Source organism: Triticum dicoccoides, chromosome 3A, assembly GCF_002162155.2.
Source record: "Triticum dicoccoides isolate Atlit2015 ecotype Zavitan chromosome 3A, WEW_v2.0, whole genome shotgun sequence".
NCBI lineage: Eukaryota > Viridiplantae > Streptophyta > Magnoliopsida > Poales > Poaceae > Triticum > Triticum dicoccoides.
The window spans coordinates 2,887,663-2,913,174 of NC_041384.1; the positions used below are offsets into that span (position 1 = coordinate 2,887,663).

General features: G+C 46.4%; 3 protein-coding genes across 3 annotated transcripts; all 3 read left to right on the forward strand.

The window, feature by feature from the left end:
- Positions 1–6,514: 6,514 nt before the first annotated feature.
- LOC119270859 (keratin-associated protein 5-9-like) lies at positions 6,515–7,318 on the forward strand. The gene has a single exon (XM_037552906.1). It carries the CDS (start codon positions 6,582–6,584, stop codon positions 6,987–6,989), a length of 408 nt encoding a protein of 135 aa, XP_037408803.1. The 5' UTR covers positions 6,515–6,581; the 3' UTR covers positions 6,990–7,318.
- Positions 7,319–20,604: 13,286 nt separating this feature from the next.
- On the forward strand, positions 20,605–21,494 carry LOC119270860 (keratin-associated protein 5-9-like). The gene has a single exon (XM_037552907.1). The coding sequence runs from the start codon at positions 20,672–20,674 to the stop codon at positions 21,083–21,085; it is 414 nt and encodes a 137-aa protein (XP_037408804.1). The 5' UTR covers positions 20,605–20,671; the 3' UTR covers positions 21,086–21,494.
- An 822-nt stretch (positions 21,495–22,316) lies between these two features.
- Positions 22,317–24,109, forward strand: LOC119270862. Its single transcript, XM_037552908.1, has 2 exons — positions 22,317–22,575; positions 23,096–24,109. The coding sequence occupies exon 2, from the start codon at positions 23,471–23,473 to the stop codon at positions 23,876–23,878; it is 408 nt and encodes a 135-aa protein (XP_037408805.1). The 5' UTR covers positions 22,317–22,575; positions 23,096–23,470; the 3' UTR covers positions 23,879–24,109.
- Positions 24,110–25,512: the final 1,403 nt, after the last annotated feature.

Below are 25,512 nucleotides of genomic sequence, written 5' to 3' on the forward strand. Positions count from 1 at the left end.
TCGCATGTGCGATTCGCCGACAGCTTGACGCAAAACGCGTCAAATTGGGTTTTCCATCTTCCAGCGCCAGGCTATATTTCGCCTGCTAGGAGCCCTAAGCTAATATTGCATGAACGTTTTCCTCTTCAGTACTTTTCTCGGCCTGCTCGTGTTGCTGTTTTTCTTCTGCTCGCTGGTGTGCGTCCGTTTGTTCGGGCACAGTTGTTTTTTCTTTCAGATTCTTGAAAAAAATAGTTGGATTTTGGTTTTTCTACTGTAACGTCAATCAATACCTGAATTGCTAAGAAGTTAAGGCAGCGAACATGGATCGATAAGCCGGAAGCGGTAGTGACGGGCCACCGCTGGATATGGCGGCGGAGCAAGGGCCCGAACGGTAAGATCTTGAGTGTATTTGGATGGGGAGAAATATCTGTGGAGTTAGGTGGGCCAGCGTGGGCCTGGTCCAACATGGTGGACCCACCCAGGTGCCCCTATACCCGCCCTACATTTTGGGCCGGATATGATGGGTGCCGGTCGCCTCGGGCGTTTGAGGCACCCGTCCGGGTCACCTTTTTGTGATCGGGCTGTCTGCCCGGGCGTATGAGGGGGGTTTGGGGTGCGCATATGAGGGGAGTTTGTATGTCAGGTTGTAGATGCTCTTACACCCAAAACTGCAACCCCTATTTTGACCCAATTTCAGATATTTCATCGAGTGGGTAGTGGGCAGCATCACGAGAACACCACATGCCTGCGCGGCTGCGGCGGCCAGCCAGCATGCTCGCAAAGTTGGGGGCTGCACAGATGTCCGCTGGCGTGGCTGCGACGGCCAGCTAGCATGCTCGCCCGCGCTGCTGTAACGGCACGCACGCCCGCCCACCCATGAGACGGCCAACCCGTCCGGCTGTGGCTGCTTGTACCGATGGGAGCGGCCCGGTGGGCGTGGGCCTAGTGCAGCCCCAGTGGCTTAGCTCCTCCTGTGGGCGTGCCTCCGGTGACCGCGGCCCTGCCCACAGAGCACGGCGACGCCAAGGCCGTGTCGAGTAGCGGGTGCTGCGAGCCATGGACACAAGGGGAGAGAATGAGAGGAAATAAAGATGTGGCTGACTTGTGGGTCCATATGATTTTGGCTCAGGAGTTTTCGGGCGTGACCGGGTCTCCTCATATTGTCTGTAGGTTTGGTCCCAATTTGGGAAGCACGGTAAGTCCCGTCGGTTAGGGAGAAAGTGGGAATCTGATTGGATCAACTTTTCAACTTCTCAACCATGCACTGGTCAGACGGATGTTTTAAACACTTAAGGAGGAAATAGCAGGTTCGGCTATAGATGCTTTAAGTAGGTGCATACACTACTTAGAACGATGCCCTGCTCCACTTTTTCCACCAGCGTTGCATGTTCGCGTTATAACCTGGAACAAGCAGTAGTAGTGCAAGTCCCTAAGTTGATCAGTGTCGGTCAGCTCCGCTGCCTCCTCACTGCGCTTGCATCATTGTCAGTTCCCATTCTGGGCATTTTCATGTGGCTTCGTCGCCAAGCTTCAATGGTTTATTTATTTTTTCATGAGAAAATGTATTCATCAACTTTCAAGGTAGTAAGGAAAAACCATAAGTAAAAATTACATCTAGATGTGACTACAAGCAAGGGCAGACCCACGTTGGGCTGAGTGGGGCCCACTCAATTTCCATTTTCACTGCTTTGAAGTCCAATAATTCACTAGTTGGCCCCCAGTTTGCCAAATATTTGTGCCCTGGTCACCTGGGCCCCTGCTGAATTCTTGGGCTGGGTCCGCCCCTGATTATAAGCACTGGCTTATAAGGCCTTGTACAATGGGAGGTGCTTAGAGAGATGCTTAGAAAAATAAACCGAGTTTTTCTGAAGCACCGGTGCCTATTTCTATAGGAGAGACGCTTAATTAAGCGTCTACTCTGTACAAATAAGCACCGGTGCTTAAGAAAAGCCTGGTTTATTTTTCTAAGCACCTCCCCTAAGCACCTCCCATTGTACAAGGCCTAATTGAGTTCCATCTCGACAAGGTTCCTACAGTTGTGCTCCGACGTCCTCGCATATGTCACGTTACCATTTGTCCATTTTCCTACTCAACATTCTCTCCAACCCTTTCGCTGTACATGTATTTTCTTTATAGTAATGGAGAGACTCATATTTGGATATACTCCCTCTAAAAATTGTCTTATATTTGATACAGATAGAGTAGTAGATAGGGAAGGTCTGCCATCCGCTGCCGTGAGGTCTTGGCCGACATTTCTGTTTGGCACCGTGCGGTGTATGTCAAGCTCGGTGATACTACCATAGGCAACGGAAACGTGATGCGATCAAACTTATTTTGCTTTTCCTTCTTTACCCCTTGAAGACCATGGCAAACTCTGTCCTTCAGGTTTTGTCGACAAGTCCATGGATTCGTCCTTTTCTGTCTGCCGCTCCGGTGGCCGGTGCCGGGGATGCGAATCTCTGTGCTTCCACTTCGGTTAGTAGTTTATCTTAGATTTTTTTAATCCTCACAGGTTCGACGCTCAGGCAGATGGCGGCTCTTCTTCTTTGAGTCTGTCTTCTGGTTACCGATTCTCCTCGAGTTCGTTCATTTGGACGTAGTCGACGGAGTTTCGACGTAGACTCATACCGTATCCTTTGAGCGGTGAGGTTATGTTTCTCGTCATGTGACGAGATTTAGTGTCAAATGCTTCATATCTATTCAAGAGTTCAACGGGAGCAACTGCGGCCCCACGGTGTTGGTCCTTAGGGCACGTGTATGAAGACTACCCTGTTGTCATCGATATAGTCAATCCGGCTATGGTAGGGGACCAGCGACAACAGCTCGTCGGCGTCTTATTCTGGAGATGGTGGCGATCATTCGGTGGTCTCGGAATATCGAAGCATTTTTATTATTTGTGAGATGCTTTGTACTATCTGAATCATTTTCAGAAGAAAAAACACGAGGCAATTCAGACGAGGCATAAATTTGACGGATATCATGCCATAGATCAGGGCGTGCTTGCTGCGATTGAAAGGAACGTGAGGCGCTGCTCCTGCGCAAGGCCGAAGAAGAGGAAGAGAGGAACAGGGACCTGGCCTTGTCGCCTGGCATGCGTCCGGGCTGCCTGCGAGACGAGCGAGCAGCAGTGCGCGGTGTGCGTGGAGGAGGTCGCGCTATGCTTTGATGAAAAGCTCTCTCAGCCGTTTGGTTAGGCTTGAGTTGCACATGCAAAAAGGTGCACTCGGCTGTCCAGCTAGGCTTAAGTTCTTGACAAGCAATTATCACACCGACTTGTGTGTGCAAAGCTTTTTTATTCTCCTCTTTCTTTTAGCTAATTTTCTGTATCCCATTAACACCAGTTGTATTTTATTTAGCGCGGCTAAGTGTTCACCGACTTAAAACCATGTGTCGATCCATGGTGGAATCCGTGACAAAATTATCTTTAGCATGCACGTTTGCCAAAACAGTGACCGACTATGGTCCCCTCCGTCTGTTTTCTGATAAGGGGGTATATTAATATCATGAAGATACCAATTACACCCAGTCTCTGCACCAACAAGATGTTCGAAGACACCAAGGATGCTCCCCCTCCATCTTACATGGCCATGATCACCGGTGGCAAACACCAATGCTTTTCCGCAGAGCTATCCTTAGTGCTAGTCCCCTTGGTTGGCACATACAACGCCCGCTGGTTCGATGCGACCATGGTGTCGTCGTCAAGGTTCACCTATCATGGAGCTCCTTCCCGACAAGGTTCCTATAATTGTGTCATGTTGCCTTCGTCGATTTTCCTATCCACGTGAAAAGTATGATCCTCGGTTTGCTTCGTGAACATTGCGTTAGTTTTTTTTAGAAAAGGACGATTACGTTGTGTTTGTCGATTTTCTTGTTCACGTGAAAAGTATGAGCATCTTTGGTTTGCATCATGGAAGCACTGGGTTTGTGTTACTGGAATATTTCGTTGTCTCGTGGAAAATTTTCCTCATATTTAGAAATAATCTAGCTATTACATGAACACATTTTTCATGCATGACCAAAGCAAAACATTTAGCCATTCTTAAGTAAAGTTATTATTAGAATGGAAACATTTCTTTTTGCCCATGACAAACAAATATTTCGTTGTCGTTGTCAATTGGATGAATCCATACAACGTGGTCAGGAAATTGCTGTACAAGTAGACCACACGTAAAACGACATTCAGGAGGAGGCACAAGTTCTACTAATGCATGAAAATAAGAGACACCAAACCTATCATGAAAGCTTTGTGTCTCCGCGCTGGCGGCGACACCTGTTGGCATCGCTTTCCTCTTGGGGCTTCGTCATTGCCCTCTCCGTACCCTCTGACACTCAGGATGAAAGTCTTTGTCTGCTTTGGGAGACGTGCCTATAGTGCCGATTTGCATCGTGACCTTGTTGGGGCGTCGTCAATCAGTGTGGATGTATCTCTATTGTGATGATGTGTGTCTTGTGCTTCTTCTCAGCGACATGCTAGAGGTATTCCATTCAGTAGTGCACTCTTTGTGTGTTTTTAGTGTTCTTGGCGGGTTTTATCGTGTTTTCTTTTAATTAGCTTCTGAGAATTTCCTTAATACCTTATTGTGTGGCCCGTTTAACTTTATTAACATAAACCGGGCCAAATGCCTGCTTCGAGAGGATCAGCCAATAAATACCTTGTGTTATTCCTTCATTAGCGGTGACGTATAATTACGGTATAACTTTTTTAGGGAAACTTACGGTATAACTATCACCGATTGGATTTGTGCCACTGTTAAAATAATGCTCTATAGCATACTAAAGTGTGCTCAGAAATGGCGTGCTAAATAAATCATTATACAATATCTTACTAATAGCACACTATAGCATGCTAATAGCAGGTTTTAAGGCCGGCGCCATTTTGCTAGAGCGTGCTATTTTTTTCACAGGTTGATGCCTAGAACAATGAGACCCAGGCCCGCACTGGACATTCATTTCTCTTTCCACATTGCGTCCTTACAAGACGAGCATGGTCGGCGAGAAAGCTGGGATCTCACCTTCTTCCGCCATGGTTGCCGACGAGCAGGATTGTAGGAGCCAACGATGAGGACGAGGAGCAATCGTTCTTTACCATTGTTTGTCATCCCCGTGCTCGCAATTAGGAACATGCATGGTGATGCTGTGCTGGCCGAGGGGTCCCTCGCCACGTCTTTTCCAGGCCTGGTGGGCCAGGCTGAGGATCCCAGGGTCAGTTTCGTCCTGGACGGCTTTGGACATACCACGTTGGATTATACAAAAACTCTAGAAAACATGGCGTACAATTCAAAGATACGGGGGCCGTGGAGGACTCTACCTCCATCGACATAGCCGACTAGGATCTAGAATAACCCTTGGACCCCCGGTATGCTATATAAGACGACGGCTAAGCTTGTCGATAGACATATTACAATCTCTCAATATTCACTCATACTTTGTACACACCCAATGCAACATATACGAGCACGAGTAGGGTATTATCTTCTCCATGAGAGCATGAACCTTGATAAAACCTCGGCCCCTGCTACCATTCAGCTCAAATCACCTAGCTAGGATAGCCTACCGAGGGATCTGCTGGATTTAGCTTTGACAACTGGTTAAACAATCTTTTACGTGATCTAACAGAGGTGCAGACTTTTTCAAGGAGGAGGATCTAACAGAGTACTTGTAGTTTGCGGTATGAACTAAAGTCGGTTCATGCATCTGACACAGAGTTTGTGCTAAGAGTCAACTAGTCGACGTGCATGCAAGTTACGCATCTTCTCTATACCATTAAGTGCACGTCACAGCCTCGATGGATGCACGACGCCCGGACTAGAAGACCCAATCAAAACTCAATTCCTCTTGCCAAAAAATACAGTATTTAAAGTCAATTCATGCGATCTGGCAATTAAATTGAGTATGATCCGCCGATCTTGATTTTCTCAGGATGTTTGTAATCGATAGTATCATAAGTTAGTATCATGCATATGATACTAGTGTGTGATAGTACCTCCCTAATGCATAGTATTATGTACTAGTATCATAGATGACTTTATTTATTGTCATGCATGACATATAGTAGCATTGCATTTATTATGATACGGTATCATTGTATGATACTCAACCATCTCTTTCTTCATTTAATTCTATGCCACATCATCAAAATTGCCTACTTGGCATGCATGATACTAGTTATGATACTCCCATTACGACCAGCCTCAAGGTCAATGCTTCGTAACTGGGATATAAAAATCAGTGCTTTGTAAAACAACTATGTGTTGAGCAGTAATCCGGGGTACCAAAAAATTGTACATTTATTTTATTGTCAAGCTGAATTGTGAAGCCATTCAAGTATTGTATGTCCCGAAAACAGTGCTATCGCGCAATTCTAGTGCTTTATTAGTCAGATTGTAACATGGCACGGTTTACGGCTTAGATGGTCGTCCATCCATATAATTAAGTTTAGATTTACCCTCTACTGGAAGCTTGCCCAGTAGCCTATAAATAGAATCAGGTGCTCCATCATACAGTCAGCAGCCATCTTGTTCACATCTCTTATCTTGAACCCTTCTCTTGCTCTACATATCTAGCTATCTCTCTAGCCACACAAAGCTTGCTCGGCAACAATGGCTGCAGGTGGAGCTTCCTTTCTTGCTGCTGTTGCTGTTTTCTCCATGCTGATTATGTCGTCCCTGGGGAATCCGAAGCCTTTATGCAGTGACTGTGGGACGTTGTGCAGTACCAACTGCAACGCGGAGGCTAACACCTCCTGCAACGCCAGCGGTAACTGTTACAACCCTCGGGAGGACTGCCAGAAGCAGGTTTTCGATGGCTGCACCAGAGATGGTTTCTGCTGCAGCAGCAACGGCACCTGCACTTGTGACTGCAACACTGTAGCTCAAGAACGTTGCAGCAGCGTCACCGACGGCTCTGTACGTTGTGATTCTTGCAAGCGTGCCATGTTCGACCAGTGCTATCCCACCTGTGTCAGTGACTGCAACACCAAGTGCAAGAAGAAAGGGTGCGACGCATAGGAATAACATGCAATCGATCGACCGGGTGCCTTGCATGGGATATTACATGGCTCGTCGTAGTCATACGTATATCGATTTCTGTAATCGCCATGACCTGGTTTTGTGGAATGGCCCAGCAGTAATGGGTCGTGGCACATCACCTCCAGCGTTTTTGCTGTTAATTTTTTTAAATTTTTTGTCAGGGTTTTTTCTTGTTATTTATTCCTTCGTCTATGCTTGTTGTTTATTCCTTCGTCTACAGAGCTCGCGCAAATCCACCTCGCAGGTGTTCACTGGTTTGTATACATCAGCTTGTCCATCCAAGTATGCATTTGTGTGTCATTGTATTCTCCAATAATATTGGAATTAATGTGAGGCGCGCCTTCACCATGCCATTTATTCTCGTACGTTGTTGCAGGAATTCTTCTTTTCTACGTAAATCACATTCTACTCATGATTCAGCAAAGCTTGCAAGAACGACATAGCCTGTGCAGCAAATTAGTATACAGAGCCTGAAAAAAAAAAGACTTTTCTTTTCACGTTGATGTGTACTTATAAGATGATGGAGGATGAATCCGGGTCTCTAAATCCTGAGAAGCATGAGACAGCTTTTCAAGTTCATACATACTCACACAATGTGATTTACCATTAATGTTGCAACAATACTACTCACAGATTGCTTTCTCCAACCATGTATAATACCAGAGTTTCTTACCTTTCCATCGCTACGAAATACTGGTGTAAACACACAAACACCGACTTTCACTTCTTGCTATTGATAAGCTCATGCTCATGTCGCCGATTCAACATAATCTGAAAGAAATAACACAGGATTACAAGAGACTGGGGGTTGCTCACAAAAAGAAAATAAATTGACGTACTGTATTATTGCTGAATTTTATGTTCGACAAAGGCATGGTAAAAAATTATAATTGCAGGAATTTTCTCTCTTTATTCAGTTTCATTTAGGGCATGGACCATGGATGCCTATCAGCCAAGACGCGGCCATGGGGTGCACACAGGCAAGACGCGGTGATCGGTGCGTTGTTTCAATCAGGTTTGCTTCTTTCGTTTGTGAGCATCCTTGTAATCGATTCATATGTCCGATCATGTGATGAAATTTGGGGATGAAGGAACTTCCAGTGTGTCTTGGATCCATCAGGGATGTGACATCATGCACCGATAATAGTACAAAAGATTCCTACTAACATTAATATTTTAAATAGCCGGCTATAATGCTAAATGGTTCTCACATACAGTTGTTTGCAAAGTTAGAGATTAGCATGCAAGTCAAGTACTTGACTGCTCCTGCCGCTTGTTAAACAACATTGCTATGGTGTCAAGGTGGTTCGGTCAGCCCAACTCAAGGTGGTTCGGTGAGCCAACCGCATAGGCTAGATAGACTAGATAAATATTCTCTGTAACAATATTCTCTCTCTAGTTTATCCCTTGTACTCCAAGTAGCTTATCCCTTGTATCTCAAGTTTCTATCCCAACAACTTGTACGCTATCAGGGAGTCGCGCCCCTGCCTTTATAACATGCAGCCGTCGCCCTGAACCGGGTACGACGTTTCCCACATGGTAATCAGAGCCTAACTCTTCCATCGCATCTAGGTTTTTCTCCTCCACCGAAACCTCCTACCATGGCCTCCTCCAGCTCCTCCAACCCTACCCTCTCTGGCCAAGTCACCGAGCGTCTCACACGCACCAACTACATCCTATGGCGTACCCAGATCACGCCACAACTCCGCGGTGCTGGTTTCTTCGGGTACGTGGACGGGAGCTTGGTGGAACCAGCCAAGGTCGTCGTCTCCAAGGACAAGGATGGCAAGGAGGAGACCATCCCCGAATCCTCTACATCAACTTTGGATCAAAGAAGACCAGCAGGTACTGGGTTATCTTCTGAATAATCTGTCCAAAGAAGTACTCATACAGGTGACCGCGATCACCCACGCGCATGAGCTGTGGATGGCGCTGGCGAGGATGTTCTCGTCAACCTCGATGTCCCGCGTCAACAACATCCGCGCCGCTCTCACGAACGCGCAGAAGGGGACACAATCGGTGGCCACGTACTTTGCGCACATGCGCTCCCTCGCCGACGAACTTGGAGCGGTGGAGCGGCCATTGCAGGAGGACGAGCTAATTTCCTACATCCTCTGCCCTTGACGCCCGCACCATCCCGGTTACCCTTGATGAATTGTTTGCTCAGATGAGTAACTTTGATCAAAGGGTGGCTTTGTTCCAAGGGGCAGGGACCGGAGGTGGCTTCAAGTCTTCGGCAAACATCGCCACCCGCGGCCGCGGCGGAAGCGGCTCTCGCTACCGTGGACCTCCTCGTCAGAAGGGCAAGAGCTCTGGCGGGGGCAACAGCAGCGGCCAGAACGGCGGCAACATGCGCGGCGGCGGCCGGCCCTCCTCCAACAACAATAGGGGCCGGCGCAACAGCTCCTCCAACAGCAACAGATCATGCCCGGGCGCTGTTCGGTGCCAAATCTGTGGCAAGCTGGGACACTCAGCTAAAGATTGCTGGTACCGGTTTGAGGATGATGATGATGCATCGTCCCAGGATGAAAAAGTGGCCGGGGCAGCAGAAGCCTCATATGGTGTTGACACGAACTGGTACGTCGATAGCGGAGCCACGAATCACATCACCGGTTAGCTGGAAAAGGTGACCATGCGCGAGAAGTATCGCGGCCACGATCATATCCACACTGCTAGTGGAGAAGGTATGAAGATTGGTCACATTGGTCATTTTGTTATTAAAACCCCTCATAGAAAAATTCATCTCAGAAATTTTTTGCATGTTCCTAATGCTTCCAAGAGCCTTCTTTCCGTTCATCGCATTGCCATTGATAATCACGTCTTTCTTGAATTTCACCCCTTCTTCTTTTTGATCAAGGATCAGGCCACGAGGAGGGTGCTATATCGAGGTAGATGTGTTCGCGGGCTTTACCCATTGATTCCGGAGATTCGAAGATTCAATAAACAAGTTTTTAGTGCCACCAAAGTCTCATCTACACGGTGGCACGATCGATTAGGACATGCATTGTTTTCTTCTAGTTGAGCATTTGCTTAGGAAAAATAAGCTCCGATATGTTGGAGAGCGTGATGTTGAAACAATTTGTGATTCCTGCCAGAGAGCTAAAAGTCATCAGTTGCCTTATCCTATTTCTACAAGTATTTCTACCAAGCCTTTGCAACTTATTTTTTTATGTGTGGGGACCCGCTCCCTCCTCTGTTGGTAGACATACATACTACGTGAGTTTCATTGACGACTATAGTAAATTTACCTGGATCTATCTTCTTAAGAAAAGATCAGATGTATGCCAAGTTTTTCTCAATTTCCAAGCTTTAGTTGAAAGGAAATTCGACACCAAAATCATAGCCCTCCAATCTAATTGGGGTGGCGAATACGAGAAACTAAACTCCTTTTTTCAAAAACTTGGCATCTCTCACTATGTGTCGTGTTCCCATGCCCATCAACAGAATGGGTCTGCTGAACGCAAACACAGACACATTGTCGAAGTTGGCTTTGCCCTTCTTGCTGGCGCCTCCATGCCCTTAAAATTTTGGGACGAGGCCTTTCTCACAGCTGTCCATATCATTAATATGCTACCTAGTCGTGTTATCAACAATGAAACTCCCACTGAAAGGCTTCTCCACACCAAACCAGACTACACTTCTCTCCGTGTGTTTTTGATGCGCCTGTTAGCCCAATCTTCGCCCTTACAATGATCGAAAACTCAGTTTTAGATCCAAACAATGTGTGTTCATTGTTTATAGTGCCCAACACAAAGGCGTCAAGTGTCTTGATGTTTCAATCGGACGCGTCTATATCTCACGGGATGTCGTTTTTGATGAAAAAAGTCTCCCTTTGCCACCCTTCATCCTAATGTCGGTGCCCTACTTCGTCAAGAAATTCTTCTTTATCATCTGGTCTCACCGGTCTTGATCAAGGGGGAAATAACTGTAATGATCATATGATGACTAATTCTCATAACCGTGCACTTGAGCTTTTTGATGATGCATATGGCAATGGAGCAGAAAATGGCGAAGGAATCATAGAAAATGGTGAAGAAATCACCCCAAACTGTTCACATTTTATGTGTCACACAACGGGGAACAGATCCTCCTCGGGATTGGAGCTCCAGCAGCGTGGCAGCAGATTAGCTTCGGGATCCGTGTTGCAGCAGGGCGCCCGCGCGCCAGATCCCGTGTCGCCCACCAGGCGCGGCGACAGCGACCCAGCGACGGCCATGCGGCTCGCCTCAACTGGGCCAGAAGCGGCGTCCGTCCCACGCCAATCCTTGGAGGCCACGCGGCAGGAGCCCCCGGCCCGCTGGCCCGCGGGCGGACCCCGCCACTACATGCGCCGACAGTAGCTGGGCGCATGATCCGGCGCGGATTCGCCCCAGCCCATGACAGGCGTGCGATCCAAGGCGGATACGGTCAGGCCCGTGTCCTCCGCGCGGCCCAGATCTTCTGCGGCTTCCGTCACGGCTCCAGCATCACCCGCCGCCACAGAAAATCCCGCTGACACAATTGCTGGCGCGGCTGGTGCGTCGGAAGGACCAGGGGGATCTGCCTCGGGATTGTCCGGCCCAGAGGCTGGATCTTCTGCGCTCGCCAACGATGCTACCTCGTATGCCCAACCTCGTACACGGCTACAGAAGGGAGTAATCCAACCCATCAATTACAAACAAATAACTAAGTTTGGTTTAGCGTGTACCACAGGAGAGCCCAGTACGCTTGATGAAGCTCTCAGGGATACACGCTGGAAAAAGGCCATGGAAGAGGAATACATGGCACTTCAGAAAAATAAGACGTGGCATCTTGTGTCTCCACGGCGAGGTAAAAATTTGATTGATTGTAAGTGGGTTTATAGGATCAAAAGAAAGTCCGATGGAACCATAGATCGCTACAAAGCCAGACTTGTTGCAAAAGGCTTCAAACAACGGTATGGTATAGACTATGAAGACACCTTTAGTCCAGTGGTTAAAGCTGCTACTATTCGTCTTGTACTGTCTATTGCTGTTTCCAGGGGATGGAGTCTCAGACAACTAGATGTGCAGAACGCGTTCCTTCATGGTGTTCTGGAAGAGAAAGTATACATGAAACAACCTCCTGGTTTTGAGATACTATGAGTCTTGGTCTATATGGACTAAAGCAGGCTCCCAGGGCGTGGTACTCTCATCTCAGTCAGAAACTTGTGCATTTAGGCTCCCAGGGCGTGGTACTCTCATCTCAGTCATGTGTGTAAGCTTGACAAAGCTCTATATGGACTGAAGCAGGCTCCCAGGGCGTGGTACCCTCATCTCAGTCATAAACTACAAGCACTTGGTTTCGTTCCTTCAAAATCTGATACATCTTTATTCATCTACAACAAGTCCAAAACATCCATTTTTGTTCTTATTTATGTTGATGATATTATTGTCACAAGTTCATCTAATGAAGTAGTGACATGATTGTTGAAGGACCTAAGTGCTGAGTTTGCTCTTAAAGATCTGGGAGACTTACATTTTTTCCTACGGATTGAGGTAAAGAAAACTGAAGATGGCCTTCATCTCTCTCAGGAAAAGTATGTTGCTGATTTGGTAAGAAGAGTTGGCTTACAAGGATGTAAAGCCTCTCCAACTCCTTTGTCTAGCACAGAAAAATTGTCACTTGAAGAGGGAGATCTCTTGGGTCAAGAGGATAGTACTAGATATAGAAGTCTAGTAGGAGCACTCCAGTACCTCACCTTAACAAGGCCAGATATATCCTTTGCAGTCAACAAAGTATGCCAATTCCTTTATGCACCTACTACTATTCATTGGACTGCTGCCAAGCGCATAGTGAGATATGTGAAAGATACTATGAGTCTTGGTCTTACATTCACCAAATCTTCATCAACTCTTGTCAGTGCTTTTTCTGACTCTGATTGGGCAGGATGTATAGATGACAGACACTCCATTGGTGGATTTGTAGTTTTCTTTGGACCAAATCTTATATCATGGTGTGCAAAGAAACAAGCTACTGTATGACGGTCTAGCACTGAAGCTGAGTATAAAGCATTAGCAAATGCCACTGCTAAGATTATCTGGGTTCAGTCCATGCTGAGAGAGCTAGGTGTGAAGCACACCAAAACTCCATGTTTATGGTGTGACAATCTGGGTGCTACTTATTTGTCTGCTAACCCAGTTTTTCATGCCAGAACAAAACACATCGAGATAGATTTCCATTTTGTCAGAGAAAGAGTTGCAAAGAGACAATTGGATATTCGCTTTGTGCATTCACGAGATCAGGTTGCAGATGGCTTCACAAAAGCATTGCCTACCAAAAGTTTTGATGAGTTCAAGCGTAATCTCAACTTGACCAAGCTGTGATTAAGGGAGGGTGTTAAACAACATTGCTATGGTGTCAAGGTGGTTCAGTCATCCCAACTCAAGGTGGTTCGGTGAGCCAACCGCATAGGCTAGATAGACTAGATAAATATTCTCCGTAACAATATTCTCTCTCTAGTTTATCGCTTGTACTCCAAGTAGCTTATCCCTTGTATCTCAAGTTTCTATACCAACAACTTGTATGCTATCAGGGAGTCGCGTCCCTGCCTTTATAACATGCAGCCGTCGCCCTGAACCAGGTATGACGTTTCCCACACCGCTTAGATGCATGAACCGGCTCTACTATTGATTTGAGCAGCCCAATCTCCGTGCATGTCACGGAGATATACATTGCGGTTTCCATAACATCACTTCGGTAGTTTCAGGGATAGCCGTCATGGGAGGATTCGGCTTGTCTGCTCCCTTCCCGTGCTCCCATCCGTGCTTCTACTTAATCCTATGGTTGTCTTTTTTCCTTTTTTTCTTTTTAATCTAATCATCTCCCCCCTGATTTTAAGAGAATGGGGCTGGACCTTTGTTCCAATCAAATCAAGCCACGTAGACGGGAGCACGGATGGGCACACGACGGGGGAGCAGGCAAGTCTCGTCCGTCATGGGAGGCACATGCATGGTGATATTGTCTCGGGCCAGGGGTCCCTCACTATATCTGTTCCCGGCCTGGTGGGCTGACCGAGGACCCTTACGTAGGTTTCATCCTGGGCCATTTAGGACAGCCCACGGTGAATTATATGAAAACTTCGGAAGACTTGAAGAGCCACTAATTGAGGAGTACTTATCCGGGAGCCCGCGCAAGGGTCACTTCGGGTGGGCTGGGAGCACGCCACTTGGCACACTCTCAGCCGCTTCGACGTGTTGCGCTTTGTGCGCTCCCTTCGGATTTATTTTATTTTATTTTTCTGTACGCGTTTCTGGCATGTAGATGAACAAAATTCAGCTTGTCTGTTTTCCATCGGCTTTTGTTAGGATTGAACCAAAAATTGTACTCCCTCCGTTTTTATTTACTCCGCATATTAGAGTTGACTGAAGTCAAACTTCGTAAAGTTTGACCAAGTTCATAGAAAATAATATAAACATTTACCATAACAAATTTATACTATGTGAAAGTACATTCAATAATAAATCTAATGATGTTGATTTGTTATCGTATATGTTAATATTTTTGTTTATAAAATTGGTCAAAGTTTACAAAGCTTGACTTTGACCAAAGCTAATACGCGAACTAAATAAAAACGGAGGGAGTATTTAAAAAAAAACATTGTATGGAAAAGCATGTTTTCTTCTTTTCGTCTGGCGAGAGGCATGTATTTACTTCTCGTGTAGGCATGAATTTGGTTCCGCAAGAGGCACGATTGTCCTTCTTGGAAAGGAAAACAAGCGTGTGTTTTTTCATGAGAGGCACGGATTTACTTCACATGGATGCATGATTTTGCTTCCGCGGGAGGCACGGCCATGTCTCTCGGAAAAGGAAAAAAGTACATTTTTTTGGTTCCTTGAGAGGCACAGATTTAATTTCAGTGGAGCACGGATTTCCTTCCATAAGATGCACGGTCGGGCCTCTTGGAAAAAACGTGTTTTCTTGTTTTTTTTTCATTCCACGAGAGGCATATATTTAATTCTCGTGGAGGCGCGGATTTGCTTCCGCAAGAGGCATGGTGGTGCCCCTCGAAAAGGAAAAAAGACATTTTCTTTTATTTCATTCTGCGAGAGATACGGATTTACTTTTTATGGAGGCACGGATTTGCGTCCGTGAGAGGCACGATTGTGCCTCTCGGAAATGGAAAACACGCGTGCCTCTTCGGAAAGGAAAAAAACATACTCCCGGTTCGTTCTTTTGTCCGGTTTTCTTGTGAAAGGAAGTTCGTCGAAACCTATTAACTGGGATCTAGTTTTGAAGATCTCGATGCAAGGGATCCAACGGTGAAAACGGTTCATGATTTGGACGCGCGGTGTAAGAGATAAAATATTTTGAATAAACAAATCTACAAAAGGGGAAAACTCCTGGTTACGACAAGTGACAAACATGCAACATGCCACTTGTCGCAACCTGGCAATGTGGGAGTGTCTTTCAAAGGGGTACTCTTTAATTAGTGCTTTCGGAAGACTTGATGTAGAATCCGAAGATACAAGAGCTGTGGACGACTCTACCTCCACTGATATAGCCGACTACGATCTATAGCACTAGGACCTCCGGTATGTTATATAGGTCGTGGGCAGACTCGTCAATAGACACATTACAACCCCTTGATACTCATCTATACCCACCCCAAACGCAATATATACGAGCATAAGTAGGATAGTATATCCACGGCAAGAGCCCGAACCAGGTTAAAACCATGCCTTCTATTACCATCCAGCCCAATCGCCTAGCAAGAATACCCTACCGAGGGATCTGCCGGGTTTAGTATGGTTAAACCATCTTTGACATGATCTAACAGAGTGTAGACTTTTTTGAGGAGGATCTAACAGTGTACTTTCTTTGTTCCTAAATATAAGTCGTTTTAGAGATTTCAATATGAGATACATACGAAGCAAATTGAGTGAATATACACTTTAAAATACATCTATATGCATCTGTATATACTTCATATAGAAATAAAAAAAGACATATATAGGAACCGAGGGTGTATATAGTTTGCGGTATGAACTAAAGTCCGTTCATGCATCTGAGTGGTAGGACTCAACTAGTCGACGTGCATGCATGTCGTCTTCTCTATACTATTAAGTGCACGTCACACCGCTTGATTTTTTTTTGAGCGGAGTCACACCGCTTGATGGGTGCATGATGTACGTAGAAGTTCCTTGGTCCCAATTCTAGCCGGTTGTGCTAGAGAAGATCCAATCAAAAGCCAATTCCTCTTGCCCCAAAAAATATATTCAAAGTCATTTGGTGCGAAATGGCAATTAATGTGCCATTGACTAAAAGCAAGTTGCTCAAGTAATCAAATTTAGGATAATCCACGGATCTTGATCTTGTCAAAGTCAATGCTTCGCAACCGGGAAAAAAAAACTCAATGCTTTGTAAAACAACCAGTACGTGTTGAGCAGTAATCCGGGGTAGTACCAACAATTGTACATTTAGTTTATCTTCAAGCTAAATTGGCAAGCCATTCAAGTGATTTTTTTTCTTGAGCATTCAAGTGATTGTTATGGTACTATATGTCTCAAAAACAGTGTTATCAAGCCATTTTAAATCCTTTGATTACAGCTCTCTAGTAGACGTGCAGGCAATTAATAGAGACCGGTGGCTTTCAAAAAAAAAATTAATAGAGACCAGTGAGGGTGAATATGATATACTCCTCCTCGAGCCAACTTCTATTGTTTTTTAGCCATCGTAACCTAGATGGGTTAACATTAGATCGTCGTCCATCCATATAATTAAGTCTAGATCTACCCTCCACTGGAAGCTTGCCTAGTAGCTTATAAATAGAATCAGGCGCTCCATCATGCAGTCACCAGCCCATCTCATTCATATCTAGCTGCCTTTCTAGCTACACAAAGCTTGGTCGGCAACAATGGCTGCAGGTGGAGCTTCCTTTCTTGCTGCTGTTGCTGTTTTCTCCATGCTGATTATGTCGTCTCTGGGGAATCCGAGGCCTTTATGCAGTGACTGTGGGACGTTGTGCAGTACCAAGTGCAACGAGGAGGCTAAAAACTCCTGCAGTGGTACCTGCTACAACCCTCGGGAGGGCTGTGAGAGGCAGATCTTGGACCAGTGCAAAGCCGAGGGTACCTGCTGCAGTAGCAATAGCACATCATGCACTTGTGACTGCAACACCATAGCTCAAGAACGTTGCAGCAGCCTCACCGACAACTACACAGATTGCCAAGCTTGCACTAACAGCATATTCAATAAGTGCAATACCACCTGTAACAACGACTGCAACAACAACTGCAAGAAGAAAGGGTGTCATGCATAGGAATAGCATGACTAATGATGGTTGTGCTTGTACCTACGTTTGTGTTTGACCTTTTTTATGTAAACGTGTGCCATGAGTTGGTTTTATGGGATGGCACCGGAGATATGGGTCATGGCGCATCACCTCCAGTGTTTTAGTTGGGGATTTGCATTTTGTTTATTTATACTGAATAATAATATTGAACGGAAGAAATTTCACCAAGTTAAGGCGATGTGTAACTATGGTTGTTAATTGTTGCTTCTTCCATTGAGCTCATATATATGTTCATTCACCTGTATGTGTCAGCATGTCAATGCAAGTGCGCATTCGTGTGTTGTCGTTATAGTACGCAGCAATACTGGAAGGCAGTGTGCGCCTTCACCCTGTTCATTGTTGAGGTAACTGTTCTTTTTTACTATTAAGTGCATGTCACACCCCTGATAAAATGCATAACGAATGTACCGGACGTTCCTTCGTCCCCAAAATATCATGCTACATGATGGCACCTATAAATCACATCAATCACAAGGATGCTCAGTCTCACAGACGAAATGAGCAACAGTAAGCAAGTCACATGATGCACCGCAGCGCGTCTTGCCCTGATTTCCAGTTAACAAGACCATGTTTGTCCCACTAGCAGAATAGCATAAATCAAGAGTTCAAGATGGCGGCTAGAAAAGACTAAATCAAAGTCAATTCATGCAATCTGGACAGTACGGCCAATTAATGCACCACTTAGTAAAATCCAGTTGCAAGTAAATCTTGGATCGATCCACCGATCTTGATCTTGTCAAAGTCAATGCTTCGTTAAACAACTTTGTATTGATAAGTAATCCAGGGTATCAAAACTTGTGCATTTAGCTCGAGTGTCAAGCTATCCATTGAGCTCGTGTGTGTTCATTGGCTTGTGTTGATCATGAGCTTCAATACAGGCCGGCTATTGCTCAGGAAAGAAAAGCTGATGTACTGTATTGTTGCTGATACATACAAACGCGCGGGAAATTTCTCTCTTTAGTTTTTACTAGTATTCAGTTTCTTCTAGGACATGTCTGCATACCAGCCACTCCTTGGATACATACAAACGCGCTACACCGAGGGTGTGTTTGTTCCAACAACAGGTCTTCTACGTATACACAGTGTGAATAAGGAGTAGCATAGCGATCACCATTTCGGATCAATTCAATTTCTACAACAGGAAAGGTTAAAATAGAAGTTCTACAGTGGGGAAACTGCCTAGTTTTTCTCCTTGATGCCCTCATTGACAGACATCAGGAGTGACGGTGGTATCAATGTACTGACAGGTGAGGGTGGCGAGCTTGGCCTCGCGGAGGCATGCATGTCCAAGCGATCACCTTCAACGTCTCCCATGATTCTTCACTGTCGGCTTCCCGGTGAGTGCGAAGAGCATCTTCAGCGGCACTCCACAGAGGATCGCCACAAGTGCGAGTTGGTTGTCGTTGGGGGCGATTGAGCCGCTCTTGATCGCCTCCTAGAGCCCGCGGCCATCGAGCATTATGTGCATGAGCAATGCCCAGTCTTCATTGTTCAGCCGTGTGCACTGCATCCAAGGTGCCCCTTCGTTGGTCTCCTGCACCACCCACAAAAATACTATCATTGGAAACAACTTTTGAATATGAATCCAATAACATGAATTTTGTGACATATAACTTATATTTTGTTAGTCAAATCTATGGTTAAAATTGAGTATAAAATACAAAGGGGATCAATAAACCAGAATGAAGCTAGTATACAAGATTAACCAACGTAAATCAAGTTGGCAAAATATAAAGACCATGCGACTTTGGCTAGAGAAGACCAAACCATACGAGCAATTAATGTGCCCATTTACTTGGTAGCCTCACCGATCTAGATCTTGTTAGAAGTCAATGCTTGGTAGTAAAACAAGAACAATGCTATATCCAAGGAATTAATTTTACACTTAGACGTGTTAGTTTTTGGTTGGCCCTCGGTTGGGAAGTGGGCCCCCCTGAACTTGGAGGGTGGGGGGGGGGGGTTAGTATGTGGGAGGAGGTCTGTACAATTTCCGTATATGATAAACCATTAGGTTTAACATTTTTGGTACTAAAACAGCTACCTATTCATCATTAATTCATGCTACCAAAGCTTGTGCATTCAGTTGATGTTGCAATTCGATGTGCCAAGCTAGCCAGTCAAGTGATTGTTATTATCTGCAGTAAAACAAAGTCCTCAACACATTAGTGCTTGCCATATATCCCCTCCTTTTCCGAATTACTTGTGCCAAGCTAGCCAGTCAAATGAATAAAAAGGATGTATCTACTTCCATTTTTGCGACAAGTAATTCGTACGGAGGAAATATGTCCCAAGGCGGTGTTAATTACCAAGCCTTTGTAATACTGCTCCCTTTGATCGGTAATTAACAAAAATGAAGTAATGAAAGTTCATATTGGAGATGTTCAAGATAGTCCATGGAATTGTATTTTGCAGGAATTTTTTTGATCTATTCATCATTTGTCATGGCAATACAGAGAACACCAAAAGTAAAAAAAATACATTCAGGTTCGTAGACCATCTAATGAAAAATACAAGCACTGGAGCGAACCGAAGGCGTGCCAACAAATTGTAGTAGATAGTCGAAAAGTCGTCATGCTAAGGCCCCACTAGACTAGCAGACGAGAATAGCAACGGCCATCAATGAAGAGAAGTGTAGAGCGAAAGGATCGAACATGTACACACATGAGTAAAGACGAACGAAGACTGCATCCAAGGGGATCCGATAAAGACCAGCAGCGACTGAATCATGTGAGATCCGCTAGAGACATTCCTCCACACGCTCTTCAACGATGTTAGATACACCGCCTATAGGCGGGTTAGACGGGGAGAATTTTATTCCATCTTCAAGGAGCCGCCGTCATCACACCTTTCTGAGCAAGACAAAAATCCTACTCGGATGGCAAAAGAAAAAACATCTAAAAATCCGTCTCCCGGCAAGGGCTGAGGTCCAGCGCGCCTCTGTAGCCTTAAGGGCACAAGACAGACGAAGCGGACTGGCAGGGGAGCTGACGGGAGGCAGACGAAACCATAGCCGCCTGTCCGCCTTTCTTTTCTTCCACGGGAAGAAAGAAAAGACCGATAACAGCCGATCCATTGACAGTCCACGCAATTAATGAAGAGGTGAAGCCAACTTGTAACATTTCTTATTAGCGAAAAAATTGTACTAACATGGAGCAGTTTACATTAATTAGATCTACGTACTCAAGTTTAGATCTACTCCCTCCGTCCGGTGACATCAAGTATGTAAGCTCAACTGGAAGCTAGCTAGCCTATAAATAGCATCAGCCGCTCCATCATATAGTCACCAGCTAGCTTATTCACATCTCTTACCTTGAGACTTTCTCTTGCTCCACATATTTACCTCTCTAGCTACAAAGCTTGCTGGGCAGCAATGGCTGCAGGTGGGGCTTCTCTTCTTGCTGCTGCTGTTTTCTCCATGCTGGTCATGTCTTCCCTGGGGCATCCGAGGCCTCTATGCAGCGACTGTGACCCGCAATGCCGTGCGAACTGCACCGCTGAGGTTAAAACCTCCTGCAGCAGTTACTGCAGCGGCGGTGGTGGCGGCCCTCGGGAGGGCTGCCGTAGAAATATCTTGTGGCAGTGCATTGCAAATGGTATCTGCTGCAGTAGCAACGGCACCTGCACTTGTGACTGCAACGTTGTAGCTGAAAGTGGTTGCAAGGGGGTCACCGACGCCACCCAACTTTGCGACCCTTGCATGCGCGGCATATTCGACAAGTGCTTTCCCACCTGTAAAAAGGACTGCAACAACAACTGCAAGAAGAAAGGGTGCCACCATGCCTAGGTAGGAATAACAGGTAATCGATCTGGTGCCTTGCATAGCAAATAACATTGCTCGCTGTGGTCGTGCGTAGATTTTTGTATATGCCGTGACCTGGTTCTGTAGGATGGCACAGGAGGAAAGGGTCGTGGCTATCACCTCCGGCGTTTCAGCTGAGGATTTGCATCCTGTTTTATCTATACTGAATAATAATATGGAAAAACAAAGAAATTTCACAGAGTTGACACGGTGTGAAATTATGGTTGTTCAGTGTTCCTTCGCCATAGAGCTTGTCCATCCAACTATGCATCTGTGCGTCGTTGTAGACTTTAAGTATCCAAGAATACTTCATGGTGATGTGTGCCTTCGCCATGCCGTTTACTCTCTTTCATTGTTGAGAAAACTGTACTTTTCTATTTAAATCACCTTCTGCTGATGATTAGAATGCTTTCAACCACACATGTATATAACCAATTTTTCAACCAAAGTATGGATTAGCCACTTCAACAGCAGTGTGCTTGTGCTCGAACATCCTGAACATCTTTAGCGATGTGTACTCTCTCTTTACCTGTATTCCATTTTTTGCATGGATATTCTACTCCATGTTAAGCAACGATTCAGTTCAATTTAGTTAGATTAATCTGCTGCTATCTAGTTTTGTACAGACAGCCATGGATACCTTAGCCTCATAACTCGTTAGGGACTGTAAGGTGATGTCGTATCTGCATCTTACTTTTGAAAGACCACATCAATTTGCAGCAGCACATGTTAAAACTGTGATCTTTTGGAGATGTTATGTTTTAACTTTGATGTTCTCACACACCGGCTATCAGGTTTCATCACCTCCACCTGCAGTGCTTCACTGGCATTGAGAACGAAGTGCCTGTATCTTTTTTTCTTTTTCTTTTTTCCATTTTTGGCTAGGACAGTTGAGTTCAGATTTCATATTTGTTCGGGTTGGAAGTTAAGATATTTGCAGTTGAAAGTAGGCTTGGTCGGCATATGTGATAGATTTAGTCGAATGTTGGTGGCAATGTAATAGATAAGTACAATATTTTAGTTGGAAATTATTGCTTTTTAATTTTAAAATAACAGAGTGCAAGTTTGATCTGGAAGGTGTAAATAACAGAGTAGAATATTTTAGTTGGAAATTATTGCTTTTTAATGGGACTAAGGAAATGTTGTGTGCAAATAAATGACACATGTGGTAAGCAATCCAAACTATTAAAAAGGAATGAAATGTTATATGCAGATTCTGCTGGGACAAGAAAAGCTTGCTGAATGAAAAGGCTTTCCAATTGCCATGTGAGTATGCTCCTCCCGCCGCAGCTGCGAGGCACCACCGGGTAATGCCCGGCCGGCGTTGGTGGCTGCGGGCCGTCCTCTCACTCCTCACGTCTCAGTGGCCGGCACGGGATGGCCTTGCGGGTGGAGTGCACGGTGATGCCGGAGGACCTGCGATGAGGCAACTTTTACTACATCTCCAGCTTCTGAGAAACATCAGAAAAATGGAAGTAAGAAATACTATGTATCCTTTAGTTGAGTTCATTGTTTCAAAAATTTGAGAGAAATATTATTACCTGGCAACAACTGAGTAGGCCACATGATCCCATATTGTTTCCCTATAACCCTCATGTGGAAAACACCAGTAAATGGCACCATCTCCACGGGCCAGAGCAGCAGATATCGCTTGGCTATCTATCCTGACTGAAGGAGCTTGGACACCAAGATTCTACTAGCACTCAAACACATAATTAGTTTCTACTACGATAGATATAGTGTAAGCAAAGAGTAATTAAGATCAAACCTCCACTATAGAGCCAGTAAAATCATGCGTCGTGTGAGACGAATGAGGCATTGACTGGATTGTCGATGGTACAAACACTAATCTGTAATGAAAGTTAGCCTGAAGCAAGTATATGATAAAAGGAAAATAGCTCACACAGGTAGAAATTAGCTTATAACTATTTAGAATCAAATAAAAGAGCTAGAAAATTTGTAAGAAAGGAATCACCATGACTCTCTCACTTGCAGATTGGGCGGCTCTATCTGGACAAAGTGAAGCCTCTCGCGTCGCCTCCCCCGCGGGCGGCTCGGGAGGGCTCAGTAGCTGCCGCCGCCGCCTAGTGACCCTCCAGCGCCCTTCTCCCCCTCCGCCGCTGCCGATGGTCGGCATCGGGCAAAGTCTGTGCGTGCGACGGCGGCGGCGAAGGGTCTCGCCTCCCTCTCCCAGATCCGAGGCGCCGCGGGCGTCCTGATCCGCAGGGTGCGGCCCTCCCGACGGTGTAGTGGATCCCGGAGGCGGCGGGCTCGCGGCGGTGCACGGGTGCCCAGATCCATGGGTGTGGGACTCCCGGCAGCGTGCGGGCTCCCGGCGGCGGCGGGATCGGTCGACGGCGGGCTTGGGCGATGGCGTCGGCCGCATGGTGCCGGATCTCGTCGCTCGTGGAGGATCTCGCCACTCCGGCCATCATGGAGGAACCTGGACCTGGGGCGGCGGCCCCATTAGGCATGGCGACGGCGCCCTTGGCCGGCGACGTTCGTGGGGGCTGGATGGATGGCGTCTTGACCGCATGGGCGATGAGGTGCCGGTGGATCTCCTCCGCGCTGCAGGCTCTCTCCCTCTGCACTTGGTGGCTTACAATCGCGGTCGTCGGCCTCGGTGTGTTCGCGGGGGCTGGTAGAGGTGCCATCGGACCGGAAGAAACTCTGGATGACTTGTTCATCCCAACGGTGGCGACGATCAGGGTCGTCGTTCTCCTCCTTTCAGACACCGTCGAGGTCCCTGCCCTCCAAAATGACCCCATGCCCGGGTGAAAACCCAAAATCTCCTTGCAGGCGCATGGGGCGTTTGGGCGCTCGGTTAGAGGAACTGCAGGCGGAGGGGATGGGACCAGTGGCAACGGGTGGTGTTCGCGACGGAGGAGCGGCGTGGCATCTAGCACGTCGACAACGGCGGGTCTCAGCGGCATGGAGCAGCGGGGTCTCGCCAGTGGACGTGTGATGATGGACGAGCGCAGGATGGTGGCGTTGTGGTGGCGTCGACGGCAGCTAGACCGGGCAAGGTAGATGCAGCAGTACATCACTGAAGATGAATTGATGGCAGGTGGCTGCGGCGGCCTCATACCCGGCAAGCGTCCTGGTTGAGGAGTACGCTAGACTGGTGGGTGCCCCATACCCGGCAGGAGTCCTAGTTGGGACCTTAGGTCTTAGATGTTATGTTTGGCTGTGAGGTCTGTTTGGTATTAGGCTCAGACTATTAGCATCCCTTTATCAACTGGATAGGAGTAGTGACAGATGTTGACTAGATGGTGGCTTTAGTTTTACTGTTGTATGGCTTACTAAAGTCTCTTGAGGAATCTCAGACATCAAAACAATAAACCTTGGCTGTGTGCTGGTGATTTTAATGAGGTACTTCACGGTTGGGAGAAGGAAGGAGGGGTCCCTCGTAGCCAAGGATGTATGGATCGTTTCAAATCAGCGCTTGAAGAGTGCGAACTGGATGATCTCGGTTTTATAGGAGATGCATTTACGTGGAGAAATCATAACCATGTTGCAGCTGACTATGTGAAAGAGCGCCTTGACAGGGCCGTGGCTACCCAAGCATGGCGTACCGGTTCACTGCTTACAAGGTGACCAACGGTGATCCACACCATTCAGATCACAGACCGGTCATAATTGACACGGCCGGAGCAACAGCAGTCTGGAGAGAGGCCACACAAAATCGTATGCCCAGGTTTGAAGCTAGATGGCTCCAGGAAGAAGGGTGTAAGGAGATAGTGAAGAATGCTTGGGAGCGGGAGAAGATTGTTGAAGAGCAGGAAGTGGCGGGGGCTGCGAAGGGGGTCCTGAAGGAAGTTTTTGACTGGAGTAAGAATGTACTGGGTGACTTGGAGAAAAGGATTCACAGACTGAAGAAAGAACTAGAGGCTGAGAGAAGGAAAAGCATCGGTGATGAGCAGGTCCGGAGGGAGCACATGCTGAGATTCAAGCTAAGCCGGTTGGAGGATCAATTAGAAACCTATTGGAAACAACGGGCACATGTGAACTAGATGAAGGGGGGCGACTGGAATACAAATTTTTTTCATGCTGCAGCGTCGGAGAGGCGGCGGCGGAATAGGATCAGAAAACCTAGAAGGGAGGATGTGAGAGTAGTGGAGAGGGAGGAGGAACTCAAGGAGGTTGCAACTAACTATTTTATGAACCTTTTTACTTCTCGTGCAGGGGGCCGATATGATGAGCTACTGTCGCGTGTGGATGCACGTGTTACTCCTGAAATGAATGTTCTCTTACAGAAAGAGTACACGAAGGAGGAAGTGTGTGAGGCGTTGCAAAGTATAGGGGACCTCAAAGCTCCGGGTCCTGACGGCATGCCGGCTGTGTTTTATAAGAAATGATGGGAATTTGTCGGAGATGACGTTACCACAGCACAGAGGCCCTTGCTGTTCTCA